This window comes from Lissotriton vulgaris, chromosome 8 (assembly GCF_964263255.1).
Source record: "Lissotriton vulgaris chromosome 8, aLisVul1.2, whole genome shotgun sequence".
NCBI classification, from domain to species: Eukaryota; Metazoa; Chordata; class Amphibia; order Caudata; family Salamandridae; genus Lissotriton; species Lissotriton vulgaris.
In genome coordinates this window covers 1,558,901,556-1,558,923,933 of record NC_141696.1, presented here as the reverse complement: position 1 = coordinate 1,558,923,933, position 22,378 = coordinate 1,558,901,556, and the positions used below count along the sequence as shown (strand labels likewise).

The window sequence follows — 22,378 nt, the reverse complement described above, 5'->3', positions numbered from 1 at the left end:
TAGACTTTACTATTCGTGCCCATGGGGCAACCCCTCATGTCGATATGGCATGTTCTCCAAAAGGCGTGCAATGTTGCACTTTTAAAGAGAGCCCGCCCCCTCTAAAAGAAGCCCAGGCGGGTGGCGGATCAATGCGCAGTGTATACCAGGAAGAGTGAAATACTCCTCTCCCAGAGACCAACCTGTCTCCACTACACATGAACCATAGACACAAATCTCATTTCTCCTTTAAATACCAGCCGGGAGACTTTTGACGAGCTTGGCTGGTTATATTTTCGTGCCAGGTCTTCTGTTCAACTAAAGAACACCACTTAAGAGGCTGTAAATACTTATTATTTCGCTAATGCTGTCGGTATTATGCTATGTGTTTCTCAGCCAATATAGTTTTTAGGTATCCTAGCCAATGCGTACGAAGTACGCATGCGCTAGGAAAAACTTAATGATATCTGTGTGTGGGGACTGGACCGTCCCCACTCTCTCATTGGCTAGCTCCATAAATGGAGGCTAGCCATTGAGAGAAGGCTCTGTCCATCAATCTCGGACCAGATTCGGGGGCGTTCCCGAGAATTTTTGGCTTTTGGCTACTTCACGCTACGTCAGCCGAAAGCCGATTCTCGGGAACGCCCCCAAATCTGGTAAGGCACTAGTGGCACCCCGAGCGCTCTGCCGCCTCCTACTACGGTGCAAACGCTGCCTCCCTGATTGACGCCGCTGCCCGGGGCCGAGAATAACTTGAGGACCTCGCCGGGGCCGCGGAGAGCAAGAACGAAGGAGCTGCCCTCCCATTGGCTGAGGCGGTCGAGCCCCCTCAGTGCCGCTGCGCTAGGAGTGGTTCTCGAGCCGCCGCGTCATCGCTGGAGCCGCGCTGCGATTGGCCGCAGCTTCGCCACCATCGGAGGCTCGCCCTGAGAGCGGCGCATCCATTGGCTACAGCCTCGAAGAAGGACCAACAGCGATCACCTTTACAGAAGAAGCCAGAATATACATGCGAAGAACCGTTTCCTCTGGACGGCCGTTGGCGTTTTATTGATCAGTGTGCCGCCCTAAACAAAGCAGCAGGGAACCCGTCCGAAGCGCAGGATATTTTAAACCAGTAATTGCCGATAGCTAGATCTATAAATTAGCTCAGATGGTGTTATAAACAATGATATTCCTAAAATACAATACCGGAAAATGCCGTGCAGGTATTCACCCGTTTGTTTATAGGGTCTCCTAAGTTCTAGTCGGGATATTCGGTTTGTGACATGGAAAGGTGTTATTTCCGTGGCGGTCGGCTGTGACCTACCACCACCAAGCCACCTCGAACGCGGACATGTTCAGTAAATATTTTTTTGGGAAGTGAGAGAAATTAGCGCACGTTTAATTTGACCTCCAGTTTTCTCCTCTTTAAGCATTTTTTTTTTCGACAGCGGAGTTCTTTGTTTCAGTTTCAGTACTATTTTTTCATTCTAACAACTGGACAATTTCTCCGTAAGTCAGAAAATGCGGTATGCAACCGTAGGAGCACATGCCCTACTACATCCCTTTCGCCGATGGGAAATACACTCCCGTGCAGTCGGTAACACTGGCTGTAGACCCTTGTTTAAGCTGGCATTTCTGATTGTTTTTCGTTTATTTGATATATTGGAGATCAACGATTCAGATGTGCTAGTCAGAACACATCTCTGTATTTATTTTGAATTCATGCATACTAATATAGCACGTCTTTCAGTATTTTTCTTCTTGTAAACGTGTACGTAGATTCTTTTGCTTTCGACATTCTATACAAAAAGTAATGTATGTTGTCGCTTGTGACCTTGGTTTTCTAACACCGGGAGGCGGAAGCGCATTGCTGGCATATGGTAAATGCTCAGCACGGAGTGTGACCCCTCCCCTAACATTGCGTGGTTATTGCTGCACAAGACAATGGAACCCTCCCCTATACCTCTGACGCAATCCTGGACTGCCCTACGCTAGTAGACACGCGTGTAGGAGGCACATCGTGAATAGTCACTACTGCAGAGAGGGAGAAAGCTGGGATCGAGCCAGAGACTGAGTGAGTACCAGAATACACAGGAGAACTTTGAACAATGCAGAGATCCCAGATAGATAGTAGATACGCAAAACCTGAGCAGGACTAAAAGCACATGAGATCGTGACTGTGCTCAAAGGTTTGAGAATCCAACCCTAGCATTGCGACCTGGTGAGTTTGACATCAAGTCAGCATCCGTAGGTGAGACTTCAGGTTGAGACTACGTGCTGAGTATAGCAGTAAGATCTACAGACTCCCTAAACATGTCAGCGAGGAATCTATGTAAAAGTTGTAAGCTCAAGCTTATTTGAAGAATAGAGAAGGCCGTCGTTATTGATATTCTAATTGTGGTCGAAAGGGTCTTCTTTTCAGTCGCCCCCCGTCTATCCTCATAATTTCCACGCTATTTGACAGCTACGCCAGACCCCTCCTTGTATTTCCTAATATTGACATTTTCCTCGTTGTCTATTTATTTCATCATTTTCTCATGAAACTAGGTGTCTGCTCTCCTGCCCTGCTATTGGCATTGTAAATGACTATGCCATTTATTTATGTTTAAGAAAAAAACATAAATAAAAATGTCATAAGCAATGCCAATAGCTCTAACTTTTACAAAGGCAAAACCATTGCATTGTAAATGCTTGTTAAGTTAGGCTTTCACCCCACCGAATACGTGATAAGGTTTATATTACTCTTCTAATGGGAGGGGTGAGGTTGAGGGTGGTAGAAGAGGTAAGAAAATAAAAAATAAAAATATATCTCTGTATTATTCTGGCCCCCACTAAGGGTTCTTTTATCTCGAGGATCCTTCTTTGCTCTCTCTATCTGTGTCACAACTACCGTTCTTTCACAGACGCACTTTGGCACTAACACCTTCAAAAAAATGTCTCTCGTGACAGAAATCAATGCCGTTTGGTAGGCTGATAACAGAGCTTTGCCCCCCACCCCCCCCCCCACCGCCCTCCTTCCACCCCTTGCTTTTTTCTCTTTTTAGGTCTCGCGGCCTATCAATGCGCGCAAGCGCATTGAGCGGAGCGAGAATTCATGTCGGCAAAATCCTCTTCAAACCAAGGGCTTTCAGCTGCGGTTTTCTTGAAGTTCACGTGAATCACGTGAACAAACAAGCTCGCGCATCGCATGCAAGCCCAGTCTCTGCACTCCTCCCCTCGCTCGCATTCCCAGGCTCTCCCGCCCATATCCCGCATCAGGCACTCCTCCCACACCTCACGGACATCTGTTCATTTCTCATCCCCCTCCCCAGCCAGATTCCTCCAGGCCCCTGCTGCTTCACACCCTCATCGCCGCTCGGCCCCCTCCCCTGCCCGACATGTCGTTGCAAGCCCAGCCTCTGCACCCTCTGCACTCCTCCCCTCGCTCGCATTCCCAGGCTCTCCCGCCCCCATCCGGCTTCCCTCCCACACTTCTCCCAAGACAGCCTCTGCACCCTCTGCACTCCTCCCCTCGCTCGCATTCCCAGGCTCTCCCGCCCCCATCCGGCTTCCCACCCACACTTCTCCCAAGACGACACTTTAGTTGCTTTAACTTGAAGCAACCATGTGTTTCTTTACCACTGCTTCGAACCTCCCTCTTTTCATTCGTCTCCTCCCTCATTTCACTCTTCCTTCCATGCTCCATGCCTTCCGGTTTTTCGTCACTCATCCTCTGTTCTCGACCCTTTTCATCCCATCTGTCCTCCAAATCAAGTTCTATTTTTCGTAGAGAACGAGCGTCATTGTGCAGCTGAAGGTCACACGGTTCCGCCAGAGGGACACACAGCCATTTCCAGAGCATGGATGAGCACCCCCCCGGCCTCACGTGCTGCCTACCCCACCAACTGTACACAGGATTAGCTCAGCCTTTGACCGGTTGCTCGCTTCCTTTCTTGGTGTGCAGCTGCCTTTCGGCGCCACAAAGGAAGAATTGTTCCATTCCAGACAGCTCTGTGCAAACACTGGGGCTGAACCGTGTGCTGCAGATTGCTGTCATGGAAAGATAGCACAGAACGGCTTTAGATCAGCGAAGCCACGTGCACGGCTGTGTTTGGCACGGAGATTGTGTTCTCAAAGCAAAAAGGAAAACAAACTTGACTATCCCGGGGCTACCACGGCCATTTCTAGCAAAAGGGAAGTCAAAATTGGCCCACACTGGCTACATTTGCTAACCCTCCCAGCCAAGCTGCAAACAGCATCCTATAAACACGATGTCATGAATTAATTAATTAATGAGGCACAGCCTACAACAAGCTTACCAGGTAGCGCCGGGCTCTGCAGCAGATGGTGGCATCGTTATGTATGCATTAAAGGGGATAGGCGCCGATACATGCACTGATTTTCCCACAAACCTTGGGCGCACCGCAGCAAATTAATATTTAAAATAAATCCGAAATAAATGTATCGGACAGAAGCAGGGTGGGAACTACCCCTCACTTTCCTGAGTCCTGGCGTGGATGTACCTCTGTGGCCACAGCAAGGGCTACATTCCAGTGAGGGGGCCAGCTCGTGTCTCCAAAGAGGGTCTGTTGACCTAGTGTCCGTCTCCCATCACCCCGGGGTGTGGATTCTAGCACCAACCGACAGCATCACAGAGGAGGCCACTGTGCGCTTCTAGTTTTACAGAGATCTCTAGCTGCTAAAACCACACGCTGCTACATCCAGCGTTGAAAACGTACAGCACAATCTAGGGGTCATTTTATGTTAAAGATGAAAGATAAAGGCAAGCAACAGTGATACTATGGCATAAAAACGGGGGGCGTTTATGCACCGAAGCCCACCAGAAAGGGACACTGTTTGGGGGGACAAGAAACAAGCACTGGCGTTGCCAATAGGTCTCGCAGTAGGAAAGTTGGAGCTATTGGTTTTGTAAATGACATTTTATATTTATATATTGTTATTGACAATGCCAATAACGATATATAAATATAAAATGTCATTTACAAAACCAATAGCTCCAACTTTCCTACTGCGAGACCTATTGGCAACGCCAGTGCTTGTTTCTCGAGGATGTTCTGTGGCAAAAAAAATAAAACAAAACAAAGAAAAGAAAGCAGAAATCCCAACCGATTCTCTTTTCTGGTTGTCTGCTGCTTTCGTTGTTTGCTGTTTTCTTTCTTAGTTTTGACAGGTCCGTGCCTCATTACATACTAATGCTATCTAGACCGGTACCCATCCCTCTTCCCGCTTAACGATCACTGCAGTGGTCTCAACACTCCTGAGTTGCGGAAGCGATGTTCCAGCTCTCCTGAGGGTTCCACGACTCCTCCGTCGACTCGTCGTCGGTGTTCTCTCCCTCCTGGTCTCGCTGCAGGGCTTCCGATTCTGCCACGGCTCCCTGCATCTTGCTCTCGTCGTGGCATGGCGTCTCCATCCTCTGACCGACTTCTGCCTCTCTCCACAACCGCTTGTCTTCTTCCTGGTGGATCTCTGGCTCCTGGTGTGGACCGCCCTCTACTAGGTGGTCCAGGGCAGCTGATTGGCTTTCCGGCGGAACCGACCGGGAGGTCAACTGTGTAGGGAAGGCCAAAGGGTTAATCCTTTGAGCGCCACCCCTATACATCTGCCAGCGCTCTGCTGTGAGGTTCAGAAAATCTGCATCAAGTGAGTCTTCCTGCTCAGTCAGCCTGTCCCTCCCACACCATTGCACTCCTCCAATCACCCAGCCAGCACCATGTACTTATCCAATCACTCTACCAAAATACACCCACTTATCAATTCACCATGCACTCTCCTTGCAGTACTCTAATCATCCAGTCAGTACCCATTCACTCATGCAATGACCCAGGCACTAACACATGCACTCCTAAAATCCCCTGAGCACTACCCATGCGGTCCAGCCATCGCCCTGTCACTACCCATGCACTCCTCCAATTACCCAGTAAGCACTATGTACTTATCCAATCTCACAGCCAAAACCCAAGCACTTATAAATTCATCATGCACTCTCCTTGCAGTATTCTAATCATCCAGTCAGTACCCTTGCACTCATGCAATGGCCCAGGCACTCACACATGCACTGCTACAATTCCCTGAGCACTTCCCATGCAGACCTCTAACCACCTAAACACTACTGATTCATTCCTCCAATTACCCAGGTAGTACCCATGCACTACAGAAATCCCACTGTCACTACCCATGCTCTCTTCCAATCACCCATCCAGCACTCTGTACTTATCCAATCACTCTGCAAAAATCCAAGCACTTATAAATTCACCATGGTCTCTCTTTGCAGTACTCTTATCATCTAGTCAGTGCTCATGTACTTATCCAATCACTCCGCCTAACCCCAAGCACTTAAATTCACCATACACTCTCTTTGCAGCACTCTAATCATCCTGTCACTACCCATGCACTCATGCAATGACACAGGCACTAACTCGTGCACTGCTACAATCCCCTGAGCACTACCCATGCAGTCCAGCTATCGCCCTGTCACTACCCATGCACCCCTCCAATCACCCAGCTAGCACCATGTACTTATGCAATGGCCCAGGCACTAACACATACACTGCTACAATCCCCTGAGCACTTCCCATGCAGACCTCTAACCACCTACACAGTACTGATTCACTCCTGCAATTACCCAGGTAGTACCCATGCACTCCAGAAATCCCTCTGTCACTACCCATGCACTCCTGCAATCACCCATCCAGCATCATGTACTTATCCAATCATTCCACCAAAACCCAAGCACTTATACATTCACCATGCACTCTTCTGGCAGTACTTTAATCATCTAGTCAGTACCCATGCACTCATGCAATGACCCAGGCACTAACTCATGCACTGCTACAATCCCCTGAGCACTTCCCATGCAGGCCAGTCATCGCCCTGTCACTACCCATTGTCAGAGGGATGGGCAGAAACAAAATCTAGGAGGCCTAATGCAGTGCTCAATTTTGACCATTTTATTGCAATTATGGCAGAGTAAATGCAATTCCTCAAATATGTTTGTCTACTTCCCTTATCTGGTCTTCTATAATGTCATGGATCCTATAATGTCTTTTCAAGTTCTCGTTTCATTGGTATCTTGACAAAACACTTGATCTGGTTGTTCAAACTGTTATTTTTTTCTTTTCTTCGCAGGTTCTCAGGCGGGAGAGGGATGTACCCCAGGAGGCTCGGAAGAAAGGAGAGATGATGGTGAGTAACCAAAGGCAATGTGAAATTATTTTTAAGATAGGCCTTCACCACACCGAATACGTGATAAGGTTTGTATTACTCTTCTAGTGGGAGGTGTGAGGTTGAGGGTGGTAGAAGAGGTAAGAAAATAACATTTAAAAAAATTTGTCTCTGTATTATTGTGGCGCCCACTGAGGGTTCTTTTATCTCCTGCATCCTTCTTTGCTCCCTCTATCTGTGTTACAGCTACCTTTCGTTCATAGAAACACACTTTGGCACTAACACCTTAAAAAATAAAAGTGATTGTAATTTTTAATGGCAATAGCTTGAACTTTTGTAAATAACTTTTGTGAAGATTATGTTCAGTGGCAAAAATCCAAGAACAGAAGTGAAATATTAAAAAAAAATTGTGACATTTGTAATAAAGCTTGAAACATTGAGAGAACATATTTGAACCAGTGATGCTGTGGTGGTGCTGAGTGATGCTGTGGTGGTGCTGAGTGATGCTGTGGTTGCGCTGAGTGATGAGGGCTGTGTGCACTGAGTGAGGCCTGTGTGCAGTGTGAGTGAAGCCTGTGTGGAGCGTGAGTTAGGGCTGTGTGCACTGAGTGACGGCTGTATGCACTGAGTGAGGCCTGTATGCAGTGCAATCAAAGACTTTGTGCAGTGTGAGTGCGGCCTGTGTGCAGTGTGAGTGAGGCCTGTGTGCAGTGTGAGTGAGGCCTGTGTGCAGTGTGAGTGAGGCCTGTGTGCAGTGTGAGTGAGGCCTGTGTGCAGTGTGAGCGAGGCCTGTGTGCAGGGCGAGTGAGTCCTGTGTGCAGGGCGAGTGAGAGCTGTGTGCACTGATTGAGTGCTGTGTGCACTGAGTGAGAGCTGTGTGCACTGTGATTTAGGGCAGTGTGCACTCAGTGTGTGCAGTATGCACTGAGTGCGGACTGTATGCAGTGTGATTGAAGGCTGTGTGCACTGAGTGAGGCCTGTGTGCAGTGTGAGTGAAGCCTGTGTGCAGTGTGAGTTAGGGCTGTGTGCACTGAGTGACGGCTGTATGCACTGAGTGAGGCCTGTATGCAGTGCAATCAAAGACTTTGTGCAGTGTGAGTGAGGCCTGTGTGCAGTGTGAGTGAGGCCTGTGTGCAGTGTGAGTGAGGCCTGTGTGCAGTGTGAGTGAGTCCTGTGTGCAGGGCGAGTGAGTCCTGTGTGCACTGATTGAGTGCTGTGTGCACTGAGTTAGGGCTGTGTGCACTGTGAGTTAGGGCAGTGTGCACTGAGTGTGTGCAGTATGCACTGAGTGCGGACTGTATGCAGTGTGATTGAAGGCTGTGTGCACTGAGTGAGGCCTGTGTGCAGTGTGAGTGAGGCCTGTGTGCAGTGTGAGTGAGGCCTGTGTGCAGTGTGAGTGAGGCCTGTGTGCAGTGAGTGAAGCCTGTGTGCAGTGTGAGTTAGGGCTGTGTGCACTGAGTGACGGCTGTATGCACTGAGTGAGGCCTGTATGCAGTGCAATTAAAGACTTTGTGCAGTGTGAGTGAGGCCTGTGTGCAGTGTGAGTAAGGCCTGTGTGCAGTGTGAGTGAGGGCTGTGTGCACTGTGAGTGAGGGCTGTGTGCACTGTGAGGGCTGTGTGCACTGTGAGTGAGGCCTGTGTGCAGTGTGAGTGAGGCCTGTGTGCAGTGTGAGGGAGGCCTGTGTGCAGTGTGAGGGAGGCCTGTGTGCAGTGTGAGGGAGGCCTGTGTGCAGTGTGAGTGAGGGCTGTGTGCACTGAGTGAGGGCTGTTTGCGCTGTGAATGCGGCCTGTGTGCAGTGTGAGTGAGGGCTGTGTGCACTGAGTGAGGGCTGTTTGCACTGAGTAACGCCTGTGTGCAGTGTGAGTGATCACTGTGTGCAGTGCGAGTCAGTGAGTGCTGTGTGCACTGAGTGAGTGCTGTGTGCACTGTGAGTTAGGGCAGTGTGCACTGAGTGTGTGCAGTATGCACTGAGTGCGGACTGTATGCAGTGTGATTGAAGGCTGTGTGCACTGAGTGAGGCCTGTGTGCAGTGTGAGTGAGGCCTGTGTGCAGTGTGAGTGAGGCCTGTGTGCAGTGTGAGTGAGGCCTGGGTGCAGTGTGAGTGAGGCCTGGGTGCAGTGTGAGTGAGGCCTGGGTGCAGTGTGAGTGAGGCCTGGGTGCAGTGTGAGTGAGTCCTGGGTGCAGTGTGAGTCCTGTGTGCAGTGTGAGTGAGAGCTGTGTGCACTGAGTGAGTGCTGTGTGCACTGAGTGAGTGCTGTGTGCACTGAGTGAGTGCTGTGTGCACTGAGTGAGTGCTGTGTGTACTGAGTGAGTGCTGTGTGCACTGTGATTTAGGGCAGTGTGCACGGAGTTAAATCCAAGAGCTTCGTATGGCAGCTGGAGACATGCAGCGCTATACCAATGCCGCAATTCAGCACACGACTGCTTACTACGCCGTACTTAAATAGTCCCATCAAAGTATTCAATGCAGCTTTCATCTCTGCTGTGTGTTTGGGTTAAATTTCTGACCTCTTATTAAAGTCTATTACACCTCCAAGCCCGCCTCGGTCAGGAGAACTCCAAGTAGAAACCTAATGTCCTTCTGTTGAAAGATTTTGCTCCGTGATATTTTGCTCTTCGTTTGTACACGATATATCTGCATCTGTGCAGAGCGCCCTTTCGTGAAAATGTGTCCTGCACTAAATAAAAATGTAAAATAAACTCAAAAGTAAATTGTCCCCTTGTGAGCCTACCAGCCAACCCGCCAAATGAGGTCTGAAGGAAACAGGAGCAGAGAAATCTGGTTGGTGTGTAGCTTTACTGAGGTTAGCAGACATCATAAAATCGTGTAACTAATACATCAAAGACCATTTTTAAATATAAATATATACACTTTTCCCACATGCTAAATTCTCACCTATCCTGCTTGTGTTGCCCTATTTCACCGGTAAAAAAAGAGAAAAAAAATCCTAAAACACAAACCATTCCTTTTCGCTAGGGAGACCATGGTTGAAACAAGTTTGACCCTTTCGCCCTGAGTCACCACCTTACACAACTCACCAAATTAAAACAAAGTGTCTGTTGCGTTCTACCTCACCACATACACAGGTTCCACACAAATGTCTCCGCATACCTCCAGTCACAAATGAGTCTATGTGCCGGTTTATATCACGTATGAATGAGTAGTATTGCCTGTACAAGTTAAGTAGACACCGACTATAGAAAATTAGCGAGTTGGCCTTCTTGTGCTCATATTTTCGGCAGGGCTCCTGTTTCTACATGAAGATGTTGCAGAGAGGGGCCTGGATCTGGGAGCACTAGGTGAAATGCTCCTCCGAACCAGTAACCTGGTAACTGAAAGTGATACCCACAGAAGTGCAACTAGTCACTTTGATGCATTATTTCATACAAACTGTGGGCTAAAAATATATGTATACATATTTATAAAGATGCATGCTATAACCATGACTCCAATTGAAACAAGTTATCTTGGAGACACAAAGGGTAGGAAAACAAGAGCGGCCGGGAAACTGAAAGTACTGCCGGCCAGCCATGAATAATTAGGGGAGGAGAAGCCGCAGAGCGCACGCTGGGAGAAGCCCTTTGATGTGGTGGCGGCCGTGAAAAAATGCAATTAGGAGGGAGCGAGGGAGGCTGATGCGAGTGCTTGTTTGGTCACGTGATTCACGTGAACTCGAAGAAAACCGCACACAAAAGCCATAGTTTGACGAGTATTTTGACCACTAGAATTCTCTTCAAAAGGCGAGACCTAAAAAAGTATCTTGTAACCGAAATCAATTCAGTTTGGTAGGCTGATGATAGCAGAACTCCCCCCCCCCCCCCCCCCAACCCCCCTTTTTTCTCTTTTCTCTCAAGGATGTTCTGTGGGAAAAAAATCAATAAATCAAAAGAAATAAAAAGAAAGCAGAAATAACCGATTCTCTTTGCTGGTTGTCTGCTGCTTTCGTTGTTTGCTGTTTTCTTTCTTCGTTTTGACAGGCCTGTGCCTCATTACATACTCAGGCTATCTAGACCAGTACCCACCCCCCTCCCGCTTAACGATTGCTCATTGCGATGGCCGCAACTCTCCTGAGATGCGGCCGCGATGTTCCAGCTCTCCTGAGGGGTCCACCACTCCTCCGTCGACTCGTCGTCAGTGTTCTCTCCCTCCTGGTCTTACTGCAGGTACTTCCGATTCTGCTGTGGCTCCCTGCGTCTTGCTCATGTCGTGACACAGCGTCTCCGTCCTCTGCCCGACTTCCGCCTCTCTCCTCAACCGCTCGTCTTCTTCCTGGTGGATCTCTGGCTCTTCGTATGGACTGCCCTCTTCTAGGCGGTCCAGGGCACCAGATTGGCTTTCCGACGGAACCGACCAGGCGGTCACCTGTGTAGGGAAGGCCAAAGGGTTAACCCTTTAAGTGCCTCCCCTAAACATCTACTGCCAGGGCTCTGCTGTGAGGTTTGGAAAATCTGCATCGGGTGAGAGTTCCTGCTCGGGCAGCCTGTCCCTCCCACACCCATGCACTCCTCCAATCACCCAGTCAGCACCATGTACTTATCCAATCACTCCGCCAAAACCCAAGCACTTATAAATTCATCATGCACTCTCTTTGCAGCACTCTAATCATCCTGTCAGTACCCATGTACACATGCAATGGCCCAGGCACTAACACGTGCACTGCTACAATCCCCTGAGCACTTATCATGCAGATCTCTAACCACCTAAACACTACTGATTCATTCCTCCAATTACCCAGGTAGTACCCATGCACTACAGAAATCCCACTGTCACTACCCATGCTCTCTTCCAATCACCCATCCAGCACTCTGTACTTATCCAATCACTCTGCCAAAATCTGCATCAAGTGAGTCTTCCTGCTCGGGCAGCCTGTCCCTCCCAAACCCATGCACTCTTCCAATCACCCAGTCAGCACCATGTACTTATCCAATCACTCTGCCAAAACCCGGGCACTTATAAATTCACCATGCACTCTCCTTGTAGCACTCTAATCATCCAGTCACTACTCATGTACTCATGCAATGTTATGTTAGTATGTTATGTTAGTATGAATTTGTAGAGCGCACGTTCACCCTGGGGTTTCTTGGTGCTGTGTACCGCTGGGGAACCCGTCCTGGCTTTCCCTGTGAGATGGTCCCTATTGGGCATCCCCAAGGTGAAGCCAGGCATCCCCGGCAGCGAGGAGGCCGTTGTGGAGATTAAGCAAGCTTTTGCCCAGAGTTGCAGAGTGGGGCCCATGGTTAGAGAGGCACCAAGGAGAGATTTATCAAGCCCGCTGACATTGGTTCTGTACCCTGCCGCGTCGGGAATTGAACCCTGGTCCCGGGCCGACCTCTGCTTCTGGGTCTGCCGCCTCTAACCGGTGAGCCACTCTTCTCCACCCAGGCACTGCTACAATTACCTGAGCACTGCTCATGCAGACCAGTCATCTCCTTGTCACTACCCATGAACTCCTCCAATCACCCATCCTGCATCATTGGTTTTTTTATGTCCTCACTTTGCCATATTTCTTGCTGGGTTATACTCTAAACCCTCTAGGTCTTACAAAAGGAAACCAGACTGTAGACCAGAGCTTTCCAAACTTTGTGGCGCGACACAGTAATGTGTCGCCTGCCATGTGTGAGTGTGTCGCACGACGATGTCTGCGGGGGGCAGATTAGGGTGATTGCTCTCTGGGACATTTGCATTGTGATGCAGAACGCGGAGAAAGGAGAGGCGACGCACATTAAATGCCCTGTCAGTTCACTTTGCTCTCCATTCCAGGCGCTTGGAACTGTAAGTTCATAAATTTAAAAACTCTGCATTAAATTGTATTCCCTGTGCGCCATAGAAACGGAGAACCCATGGGTGGAATGTGCTGTGTGTCTCTGGTAACACATTATTTCAGGTTTTGTAAGGCCTGCAATGTAAGCACTTTTAAACCAATACCCCATCCTCTGTCATGAACAAGCTGGAGCAGTAGCTTGGAGATTGAGGAACAAGTGTGATTGTCTTTCAACACTAAATGCAATTTCGTATTCACAGCCCCCTCTACCCCTAAAAAAAGCAGCTGCCCCTCCCTCCCCATACCTTGAACTCTTGTTCAAGGTATGGGGAGACATGTGACATCTGAGGGAAGCCCGAACGGTAACAGCTGGGAGAGAAATGTGTGCCGGCATGGAATGTGGAAGGAGTACGCAGGAACAGGGGCGATGAGGGAGGGCTTTCTTGCATCACAGCCAGAGTTTGGAAAGCTATGGGAGGTATGAAATGATTTTACTATGGCTAGGTAGATTAAATGTTCCCGTCCCTCAGCCATCACATACTTGTGGGGGTGAAATTCTCGATCCTCTCACAGCACAGTATTCACTCTTTCAGCTCTCTATGTGCTGTAAAAGAGGTGCCTGTCCCTGACCAGGAGGGAGGGGCAGAGGCAATGGAGGGGGTCCTACGCTTTGCAAGGTCAGTGCTCCTTCAGCTTTGGAGGGGACAATACAGCAGTCTTAAATTAAACAGCCCTGAATGGGTGAATGGATGCCATGCTGGGGTCCTGTCTGGGAATATGCCCTTGGTGGTTATAAGTCCTTCCGTTGAACACATTTGACTGTGAGAGACACAGGGAGAGTAAGATCTGCCCAGGACCATAGTGCCAATATCAGCAATATACCCATCCTGCACAGCACAGCAATCTCATATTAAAGAACAAACAAGACACATTGTTTGTTGGAGAAAACATTGCTGCAGGTTTTATTTGCATAATTAATATGTGTCCTTGTGTAACTAAACTGGTGCTATGTAAAGCGCTCTGATGCCCGATATCTTCGAATCTAGTTTGTGCTATATATTAATCTTTACCATCGATTTATATTTTGACTCTGTTCAATGCTCTGTTGCCTTATTAGACTTAAAAGCTTGGCAGTTTCAGAGAGCTCATCACATTCACTCACATGTACCAGCATAAAAAAACAGACCATTGCTGTTAATTGCAACACCACGAGACCACAGTTCTTGGGCCCTGCCTTCATAAACTAGAAATTCAGCCTCCTAGACCCCGCTACGATACTCATCACCCTCCATGACAAGACTCTGGCACAAATGGAGCACTACCTATATTTCCTACACTCTGTTGATATGAATTCATTTTCACCCGCTCCCTTTACTGGCCAATTTACAAGACCACAGCAGGCTCATGATCAACACTGGGGTCCTAGACAGCTATGCTGCATGCTGGGGGGTGTTTTTTTCACTTAATGTCGGATCACGAGGTCTGAACAAGATAGCTTAAAAACTGCATTCTGACAGAAACAAGTTGAAATCTCCTATTAAGACTCCTCAAGATGCTCACACTGAAAATCGTTGATCAGCTATCTGTTTTGAATTATTGTTGCCTACTGACATGTCAAATAGAAGACATTGTATGTGTTGCCTACTAAATTATGCATAAAAGAGCCAAATACAAAATGTAAAATTTTAATAGACTCTGTAAATATGAAGGAATTTGAAATTGGAAGCTAAGAAGAACGCTGCTAACCTTAACTAGATTTATGGGAGCATCAAAGAGATTCTAGCATGAAACATTGGTGTGCGCTTTGCGAGCATAAAAGACAGAGTGATATGCTAGAGCAGATCTTTCTAAACTGAGGTTCTTCCTTGCACTAATAATTACATTAGTATTAGAAGCCAATCTGGAGGGGGTGCTATGTGATGTTGCAGTTGAAACCTATGGTGTGTTGATCTCTCCGCAAGGTTGTGTAGCTAAGCTTGCAGGGCTCTTGTTCTGAGATCCCATCTGTTAAAAAAAGAAAGGGCGTCATAACCCCAGGGCTGATATTATGTTGCTTAATGTACTTCTGCCTCCATTATTACAATGATTGTGTTCCAAGTTCTAAGCCTGTGATGACTCTGCATTATGTTCCTGCATTGTATTTATGTTGTTTTCATTTGCCAACTTGAGCTGTGATTTGAGAGGCATTGTTACAGAAGAGTGAAAAGATAAAAGTAAAGATCCTTAGAATATTATGTTTTTGAAACAGAGAAGCAGACGCACAGTTATCACTGGGATTAGTCATCCTTCTTGTCTTCAACCCTTTGAACGTTTTTACGATTTATAGTGCTTCACAGTAACTCATTGATAAATCTTGCACATTTATACCTAACAAACCTGGGGCTGACCAGGCTACTCCAACTTTCAGAAGATACTTTTCCATTAATGTGAATTGTGTAGTCACAGAAGCAAGCTGCCCCAGTTTGGCTCCTGTACTTAGTAAAACAATTATCCCTTCCCTAATTTAGACAAAAAAAAGAACAAGGGTGGGTTTTTCAAGAGTTGATGCAGTCGGGCTAGGGTGGCCTTCTTGGTCCTAGGCTGTCTCAATTCCTTGAGCTGGCCTCATGATGTTCCATCATGTCAGCTGGGTCTTTCTCGGATCATGCCACTCCTCCTGGCAGGTACAGTCCAGCTTCTTGTGCATGCAGGTAGGCTTCCTTCGCTCTGCATATCAAATAGCAAGACAGTTCTGTGGGTAGTTTCCCGACCCTCCAACTCTAGCTTTTTGTACATTCCGAAAGTCCTGCTTCAAACAAGCTGTTTTTTTTTTGCTGTTAAGTAAATTCTTTGTTTATATTTATGACTTTCAAAATTGGTTGAGATTCCAGCTCTGTGCTTACTGCCTACTCTTCCAGTGTAAATACATTGTCATATAGCTGATTCTGAACTGAGGTGGCGATTTTGTTTTTGTGCCGTAAATCACTGTGGCATGTGTCAATGTGTGCATGATTATATTCTTGTTTCAGGCCGAACCCTAACCTTGCTTACACCCAGTTTTGCCAGTCACTGTCTTTGTTAGAACACACTCACAATTGCTTTATTACCCTTCCTGCTTTCTCATATTTGCTTAAAAATGCATCATTTGCCTACTATTTTTACAAAAGTTTCTCGGGGGAGCCCCCCTTAGGTGGTTCGGCCTTGCTCGCTGCGCTCGTTCGCCTTACCGAGTCACAAGATGAGGATTGTCTAAAAGGCGTGTCACCAGCATGAAAAGTTTGGAAAGCTGTGCTGTAGACCATAAGAGGAAGTGTAAGAGTGTTGGCCCGCAAGCATACTACTGTTTCCACTTCCATCTCCTTTACAAACTGAGACTACCCAAGGATAGGAGATAACATGGTCGACAGTATAGGTGGCATAATCATAGGACTCACAGGGTGTGGCTTGGAGCCGCGGATGATCGCCGCCAAATTTGCGAGCTCTGCAACTGAGCCCGCGTTTATCCTGATGTACCGGACCCCTAGACCTACTGAGGGGGCAGACAAAGCGATTGCGCTCACTCGCTGCTGGGCTGGGGTGTGTAGCTGGTGGATAACCCGAGTTCTACTGCTCGAGAGCTCGGCCGGTGGGGACAAAGGAGAACGTCCCAAGATGGCGGCCTGCCGGTGAGCGTAGAGCTTTGGAGACCGCGGAGAGCGTGTAAGCAGACGCCCCGCTTTGAAAGACGGGTGAGCGGGGGCCTACGGGACAGACTGCCGCGACCACAACGGCTTGTGAGCAAAGCGGGGCGCGAGAGGCGGACAACGAGAGGTGCCCCCCCCCCCTCCCTTCCCTCATGGCCGGCAGAAACCCCGGGACAGGCATTGAAGGAGAAGGGGAGTGCCGAGACGGTGCCCCTACACGGACACAATCTCAGGGCCAACTGCTGGATGACCTGCAGTACAACGCGTGAGCGGCTGACGAAGGGAGACTGCGGCGGCGAGCGGGGAGCCTAACCAGCGACCTGTGAGTGCTGTCGCCCGCACAGCGGAGGCAGGCGGTTTATAGAACAGGAGGACGACACCCTGCGTGGCCAGATTGGGCGGCTGGGCTGAGGACCGCTCCCTGGTGCCTACAGTTGGCACGCTGGCAATGAACTGGAGGTGATGTCAAAGAAATCTGCCCCCCCCCCCCCCGCTCAGTTCTTAAAGACTGGGGGCTTGCTGCTGGGCGCTGCTCGCTCCCCTGGTGGAGGGGTAGTCAGTGGACGCAGTCAAATTGGGGGGGTCCCCTCCTGGCTGCTCGCCCGCTAGACTCTGTGACTTCCCCTAATTTGACCTCGCCGCTTTGTCGCCCTGGAACGTAGAAGCGGAGAGGGCGTGATAACTGAGCATGGCTGCTGGCCCACGGGAGGCTGCACGCGGGTAGGACCAGCGGATGATCGGAGGAATCTACCGGTGCTGGAGCTAAAGCGGGGGTGACGCCTGGAGAGCCGGAGGGACCTGTGGAGGCCCACGGTGTTGCCCTCTTAACTCAGGACTTGTTTGCGGGCTACTGGGAGGGCGTGTTGCAGCCTGACCTGGCTTCGACCAGGTGACTGATCGCTCTATATACTCCACAGAGCGTATTTAACACCGGGGAAAATCCAAAAATACTTTAAAGTAGCAAAGGCAGCATGCCCCAGGTGCACAAGAGCTGGGGTGGAACTAGACCATATGTTGTGGTCTTGTCCGACGCTGGGACTATATGTTATGTTATGTTAACTCCATTTTTAAGCGCACAGCTGCCCCAGCTAAGGGGCGTCCCAGCGCTGCGCCTGGAAAGGAACACAACACGAACAGAACAAAAGAAGGAATAAACAAAAATAGAGGACAGCTAACTACTGTTTGGGAAGATATACGTTTTTACAGCTTTCCTAAATGTCAGGAGGTTATCAAGGGAAAGAACATGGGCAGGAAGAGAGTTCCAAAGTTTAGGGGCAAGCACTCTAAAAGAGCGACCGCCGGACCTACTTCTCAAAAAGCGAGGGACTACAGCTAAATTTTGTCCACAGGATCTCAACTGACGGGAAGGAATGTAAGGGAGAATGAGATGCTCTAGTATCTGAGGAGAAGCAAGTTTAAGTATCTTAAAAGAAAGACATAAAGTCTTAAATTCTATCCTCTGAAGCACAGGCAGCCGTGGAGCTTGACAATAGTGCTTCTAGCAGAACAGAATCTGGGGAGACCAACTAAACCCCTAGCTACAGCGTTCTGAATGCGCTGCAATCTCGTAATTTCGGCCTGATTGGCTCCAAGCAACAGCGAGCTCGCATAGTCGAGCCTGGACAGTATAACTGCCTGAATGATCAATTGTCGAGTCGAAGCGTCAAAGAATTTCAGCACCGGCCTAAGCCCACGAAGGATGCCAAAACAGGTCGCAGCTACTTTTTTGGTGTGGCAGGAAAAACTAAGCATAGAATCCAGCCAGACGCCCAGATTTTTCACCTCAGCAACCGGAGTCGGGGTAGGGCCAAGGTCAGCTGGCCACCACTTATCACCCCAAAGATTACTCTGTTTGCCCACAATCAATACCTCAGTTTTTTTCGCATTGAGCTGCAGGCAATTAGCCATCATCCATCCAGCCACCGCACTGAGACCCTCACGAAAGTTGGAGGCCTCAGGATCAGAGTCTCCACTAAGTGCAACCGCAAGCTGCGTGTCGTCAGCATAGGACACCATTGTAAGGTCCCAAAGCTTGGCGACAGCAGCCAGCGGCTGCACGTAAAGATTGAAAAGCGCGGGGCTCAATGCTGATCCCTGCGGGACTCCCTGTTCAATGGTGTGGGGTCTAGACTCGAAGGGAGGTGTAGAGACCCGAAAGGTACGATCAGAAAGAAACGATTGAAACCATTCCAGCGCCAAACCCTTGACACCCGCTCTCCCAGCCACTACAGAAGTATTGCATGGGAAACCCGCAGGCACTCGATCCTCTCACAGCACAGTATTCACTCTTTCAGCTCTCTATGTGCTGTAAAAGAGGTGCCTGTCCCTGACCAGGAGGGAGGGGCAGAGGCAATGGAGGGGGTCCTACGCTTTGCAAGGTCAGTGCTCCTTCAGCTTTGGAGGGGACAATACAGCAGTCTTAAATTAAACAGCCCTGAATGGGTGAATGGATGCCATGCTGGGGTCCTGTCTGGGAATATGCCCTTGGTGGTTATAAGTCCTTCCGTTGAACACATTTGACTGTGAGAGACACAGGGAGAGTAAGATCTGCCCAGGACCATAGTGCCAATATCAGCAATATACCCATCCTGCACAGCACAGCAATCTCATATTAAAGAACAAACAAGACACATTGTTTGTTGGAGAAAACATTGCTGCAGGTTTTATTTGCATAATTAATATGTGTCCTTGTGTAACTAAACTGGTGCTATGTAAAGCGCTCTGATGCCCGATATCTTCGAATCTAGTTTGTGCTATATATTAATCTTTACCATCGATTTATATTTTGACTCTGTTCAATGCTCTGTTGCCTTATTAGACTTAAAAGCTTGGCAGTTTCAGAGAGCTCATCACATTCACTCACATGTACCAGCATAAAAAAACAGACCATTGCTGTTAATTGCAACACCACGAGACCACAGTTCTTGGGCCCTGCCTTCATAAACTAGAAATTCAGCCTCCTAGACCCCGCTATGATACTCATCACCCTCCATGACAAGACTCTGGCACAAATGGAGCACTACCTATATTTCCTACACTCTGTTGATATGAATTCATTTTCACCCGCTCCCTTTACTGGCCAATTTACAAGACCACAGCAGGCTCATGATCAACACTGGGGTCCTAGACAGCTATGCTGCATGCTGGGGGGTGTTTTTTTCACTTAATGTCGGATCACGAGGTCTGAACAAGATAGCTTAAAAACTGCATTCTGACAGAAACAAGTTGAAATCTCCTATTAAGACTCCTCAAGATGCTCACACTGAAAATCGTTGATCAGCTATCTGTTTTGAATTATTGTTGCCTACTGACATGTCAAATAGAAGACATTGTATGTGTTGCCTACTAAATTATGCATAAAAGAGCCAAATACAAAATGTAAAATTTTAATAGACTCTGTAAATATGAAGGAATTTGAAATTGGAAGCTAAGAAGAACGCTGCTAACCTTAACTAGATTTATGGGAGCATCAAAGAGATTCTAGCATGAAACATTGGTGTGCGCATTGCGAGCATAAAAGACAGAGTGATATGCTAGAGCAGATCTTTCTAAACTGAGGTTCTTCCTTGCACTAATAATTACATTAGTATTAGAAGCCAATCTGGAGGGGGTGCTATGTGATGTTGCAGTTGAAACCTATGGTGTGTTGATCTCTCCGCAAGGTTGTGTAGCTAAGCTTGCAGGGCTCTTGTTCTGAGATCCCATCTGTTAAAAAAAGAAAGGGCGTCATAACCCCAGGGCTGATATTATGTTGCTTAATGTACTTCTGCCTCCATTATTACAATGATTGTGTTCCAAGTTCTAAGCCTGTGATGACTCTGCATTATGTTCCTGCATTGTATTTATGTTGTTTTCATTTGCCATCTTGAGCTGTGATTTGAGAGGCATTGTTACAGAAGAGTGAAAAGATAAAAGTAAAGATCCTTAGAATATTATGTTTTTTGAAACAGAGAAGCAGACGCACAGTTATCACTGGGATTAGTCATCCTTCTTGTCTTCAACCCTTTGAACGTTTTTACGATTTATAGTGCTTCACAGTAACTCATTGATAAATCTTGCACATTTATACCTAACAAACCTGGGGCTGACCAGGCTACTCCAACTTTCAGAAGATACTTTTCCATTAATGTGAATTGTGTAGTCACAGAAGCAAGCTGCCCCAGTTTGGCTCCTGTACTTAGTAAAACAATTATCCCTTCCCTAATTTAGACAAAAAAAGAACAAGGGTGGGTTTTTCAAGAGTTGATGCAGTCGGGCTAGGGTGGCCTTCTTGGTCCTAGGCTGTCTCAATTCCTTGAGCTGGCCTCATGATGTTCCATCATGTCAGCTGGGTCTTTCTCGGATCATGCCACTCCTCCTGGCAGGTACAGTCCAGCTTCTTGTGCATGCAGGTAGGCTTCCTTCGCTCTGCATATCAAATAGCAAGACAGTTCTGTAGGTAGTTTCCCGACCCTCCAACTCTAGCTTTTTGTACATTCCGAAAGTCCTGCTTCAAACAAGCTGTTTTTTTTTTGCTGTTAAGTAAATTCTTTGTTTATATTTATGACTTTCAAAATTGGTTGAGATTCCAGCTCTGTGCTTACTGCCTACTCTTCCAGTGTAAATACATTGTCATATAGCTGATTCTGAACTGAGGTGGCGATTTTGTTTTTGTGCCGTAAATCACTGTGGCATGTGTCAATGTGTGCATGATTATATTCTTGTTTCAGGCCGAACCCTAACCTTGCTTACACCCAGTTTTGCCAGTCACTGTCTTTGTTAGAACACACTCACAATTGCTTTATTACCCTTCCTGCTTTCTCATATTTGCTTAAAAATGCATCATTTGCCTACTATTTTTACAAAAGTTTCTCGGGGGAGCCCCCCTTAGGTGGTTCGGCCTTGCTCGCTGCGCTCGTTCGCCTTACCGAGTCACAAGATGAGGATTGTCTAAAAGGCGTGTCACCAGCATGAAAAGTTTGGAAAGCTGTGCTGTAGACCATAAGAGGAAGTGTAAGAGTGTTGGCCCGCAAGCATACTACTGTTTCCACTTCCATCTCCTTTACAAACTGAGACTACCAAAGGATAGGAGATAACATGGTCGACAGTATAGGTGGCATAATCATAGGACTCACAGGGTGTGGCTTGGAGCCGCGGATGATCGCCGCCAAATTTGCGAGCTCTGCAACTGAGCCCGCGTTTATCCTGATGTACCGGACCCCTAGACCTACTGAGGGGGCAGACAAAGCGATTGCGCTCACTCGCTGCTGGGCTGGGGTGTGTAGCTGGTGGATAACCCGAGTTCTACTGCTCGAGAGCTCGGCCGGTGGGGACAAAGGAGAACGTCCCAAGATGGCGGCCTGCCGGTGAGCGTAGAGCTTTGGAGACCGCGGAGAGCGTGTAAGCAGACGCCCCGCTTTGAAAGACGGGTGAGCGGGGGCCTACGGGACAGACTGCCGCGACCACAACGGCTTGTGAGCAAAGCGGGGCGCGAGAGGCGGACAACGAGAGGTGCCCCCCCCCCTCCCTTCCCTCATGGCCGGCAGAAACCCCGGGACAGGCATTGAAGGAGAAGGGGAGTGCCGAGACGGTGCCCCTACACGGACACAATCTCAGGGCCAACTGCTGGATGACCTGCAGTACAACGCGTGAGCGGCTGACGAAGGGAGACTGCGGCGGCGAGCGGGGAGCCTAACCAGCGACCTGTGAGTGCTGTCGCCCGCACAGCGGAGGCAGGCGGTTTATAGAACAGGAGGACGACACCCTGCGTGGCCAGATTGGGCGGCTGGGCTGAGGACCGCTCCCTGGTGCCTACAGTTCGCACGCTGGCAATGAACTGGAGGTGATGT

At 48.4% G+C, this 22,378-nt stretch overlaps 1 protein-coding gene across 46 annotated transcripts in view; it reads left to right on the top strand.

Annotated features, from left to right (window-relative positions):
- Positions 1–22,378, top strand: part of LOC147700405 (uncharacterized) — a 700,768-nt gene that overhangs the window by 570,139 nt on the left and 108,251 nt on the right. For 40 of the 46 annotated variants that reach the window (XM_086935784.1, XM_086935772.1, XM_086935787.1 and 37 more), the window contains one exon: positions 7,090–7,146. The exons of the other annotated variants lie outside the window; for them this stretch is intronic. In XM_086935784.1, the coding sequence (XP_086791910.1) occupies positions 7,090–7,146 (57 nt within the window). The remainder of the gene's footprint in view (positions 1–7,089; positions 7,147–22,378) is intronic. 46 annotated transcript variants of the gene reach the window in all.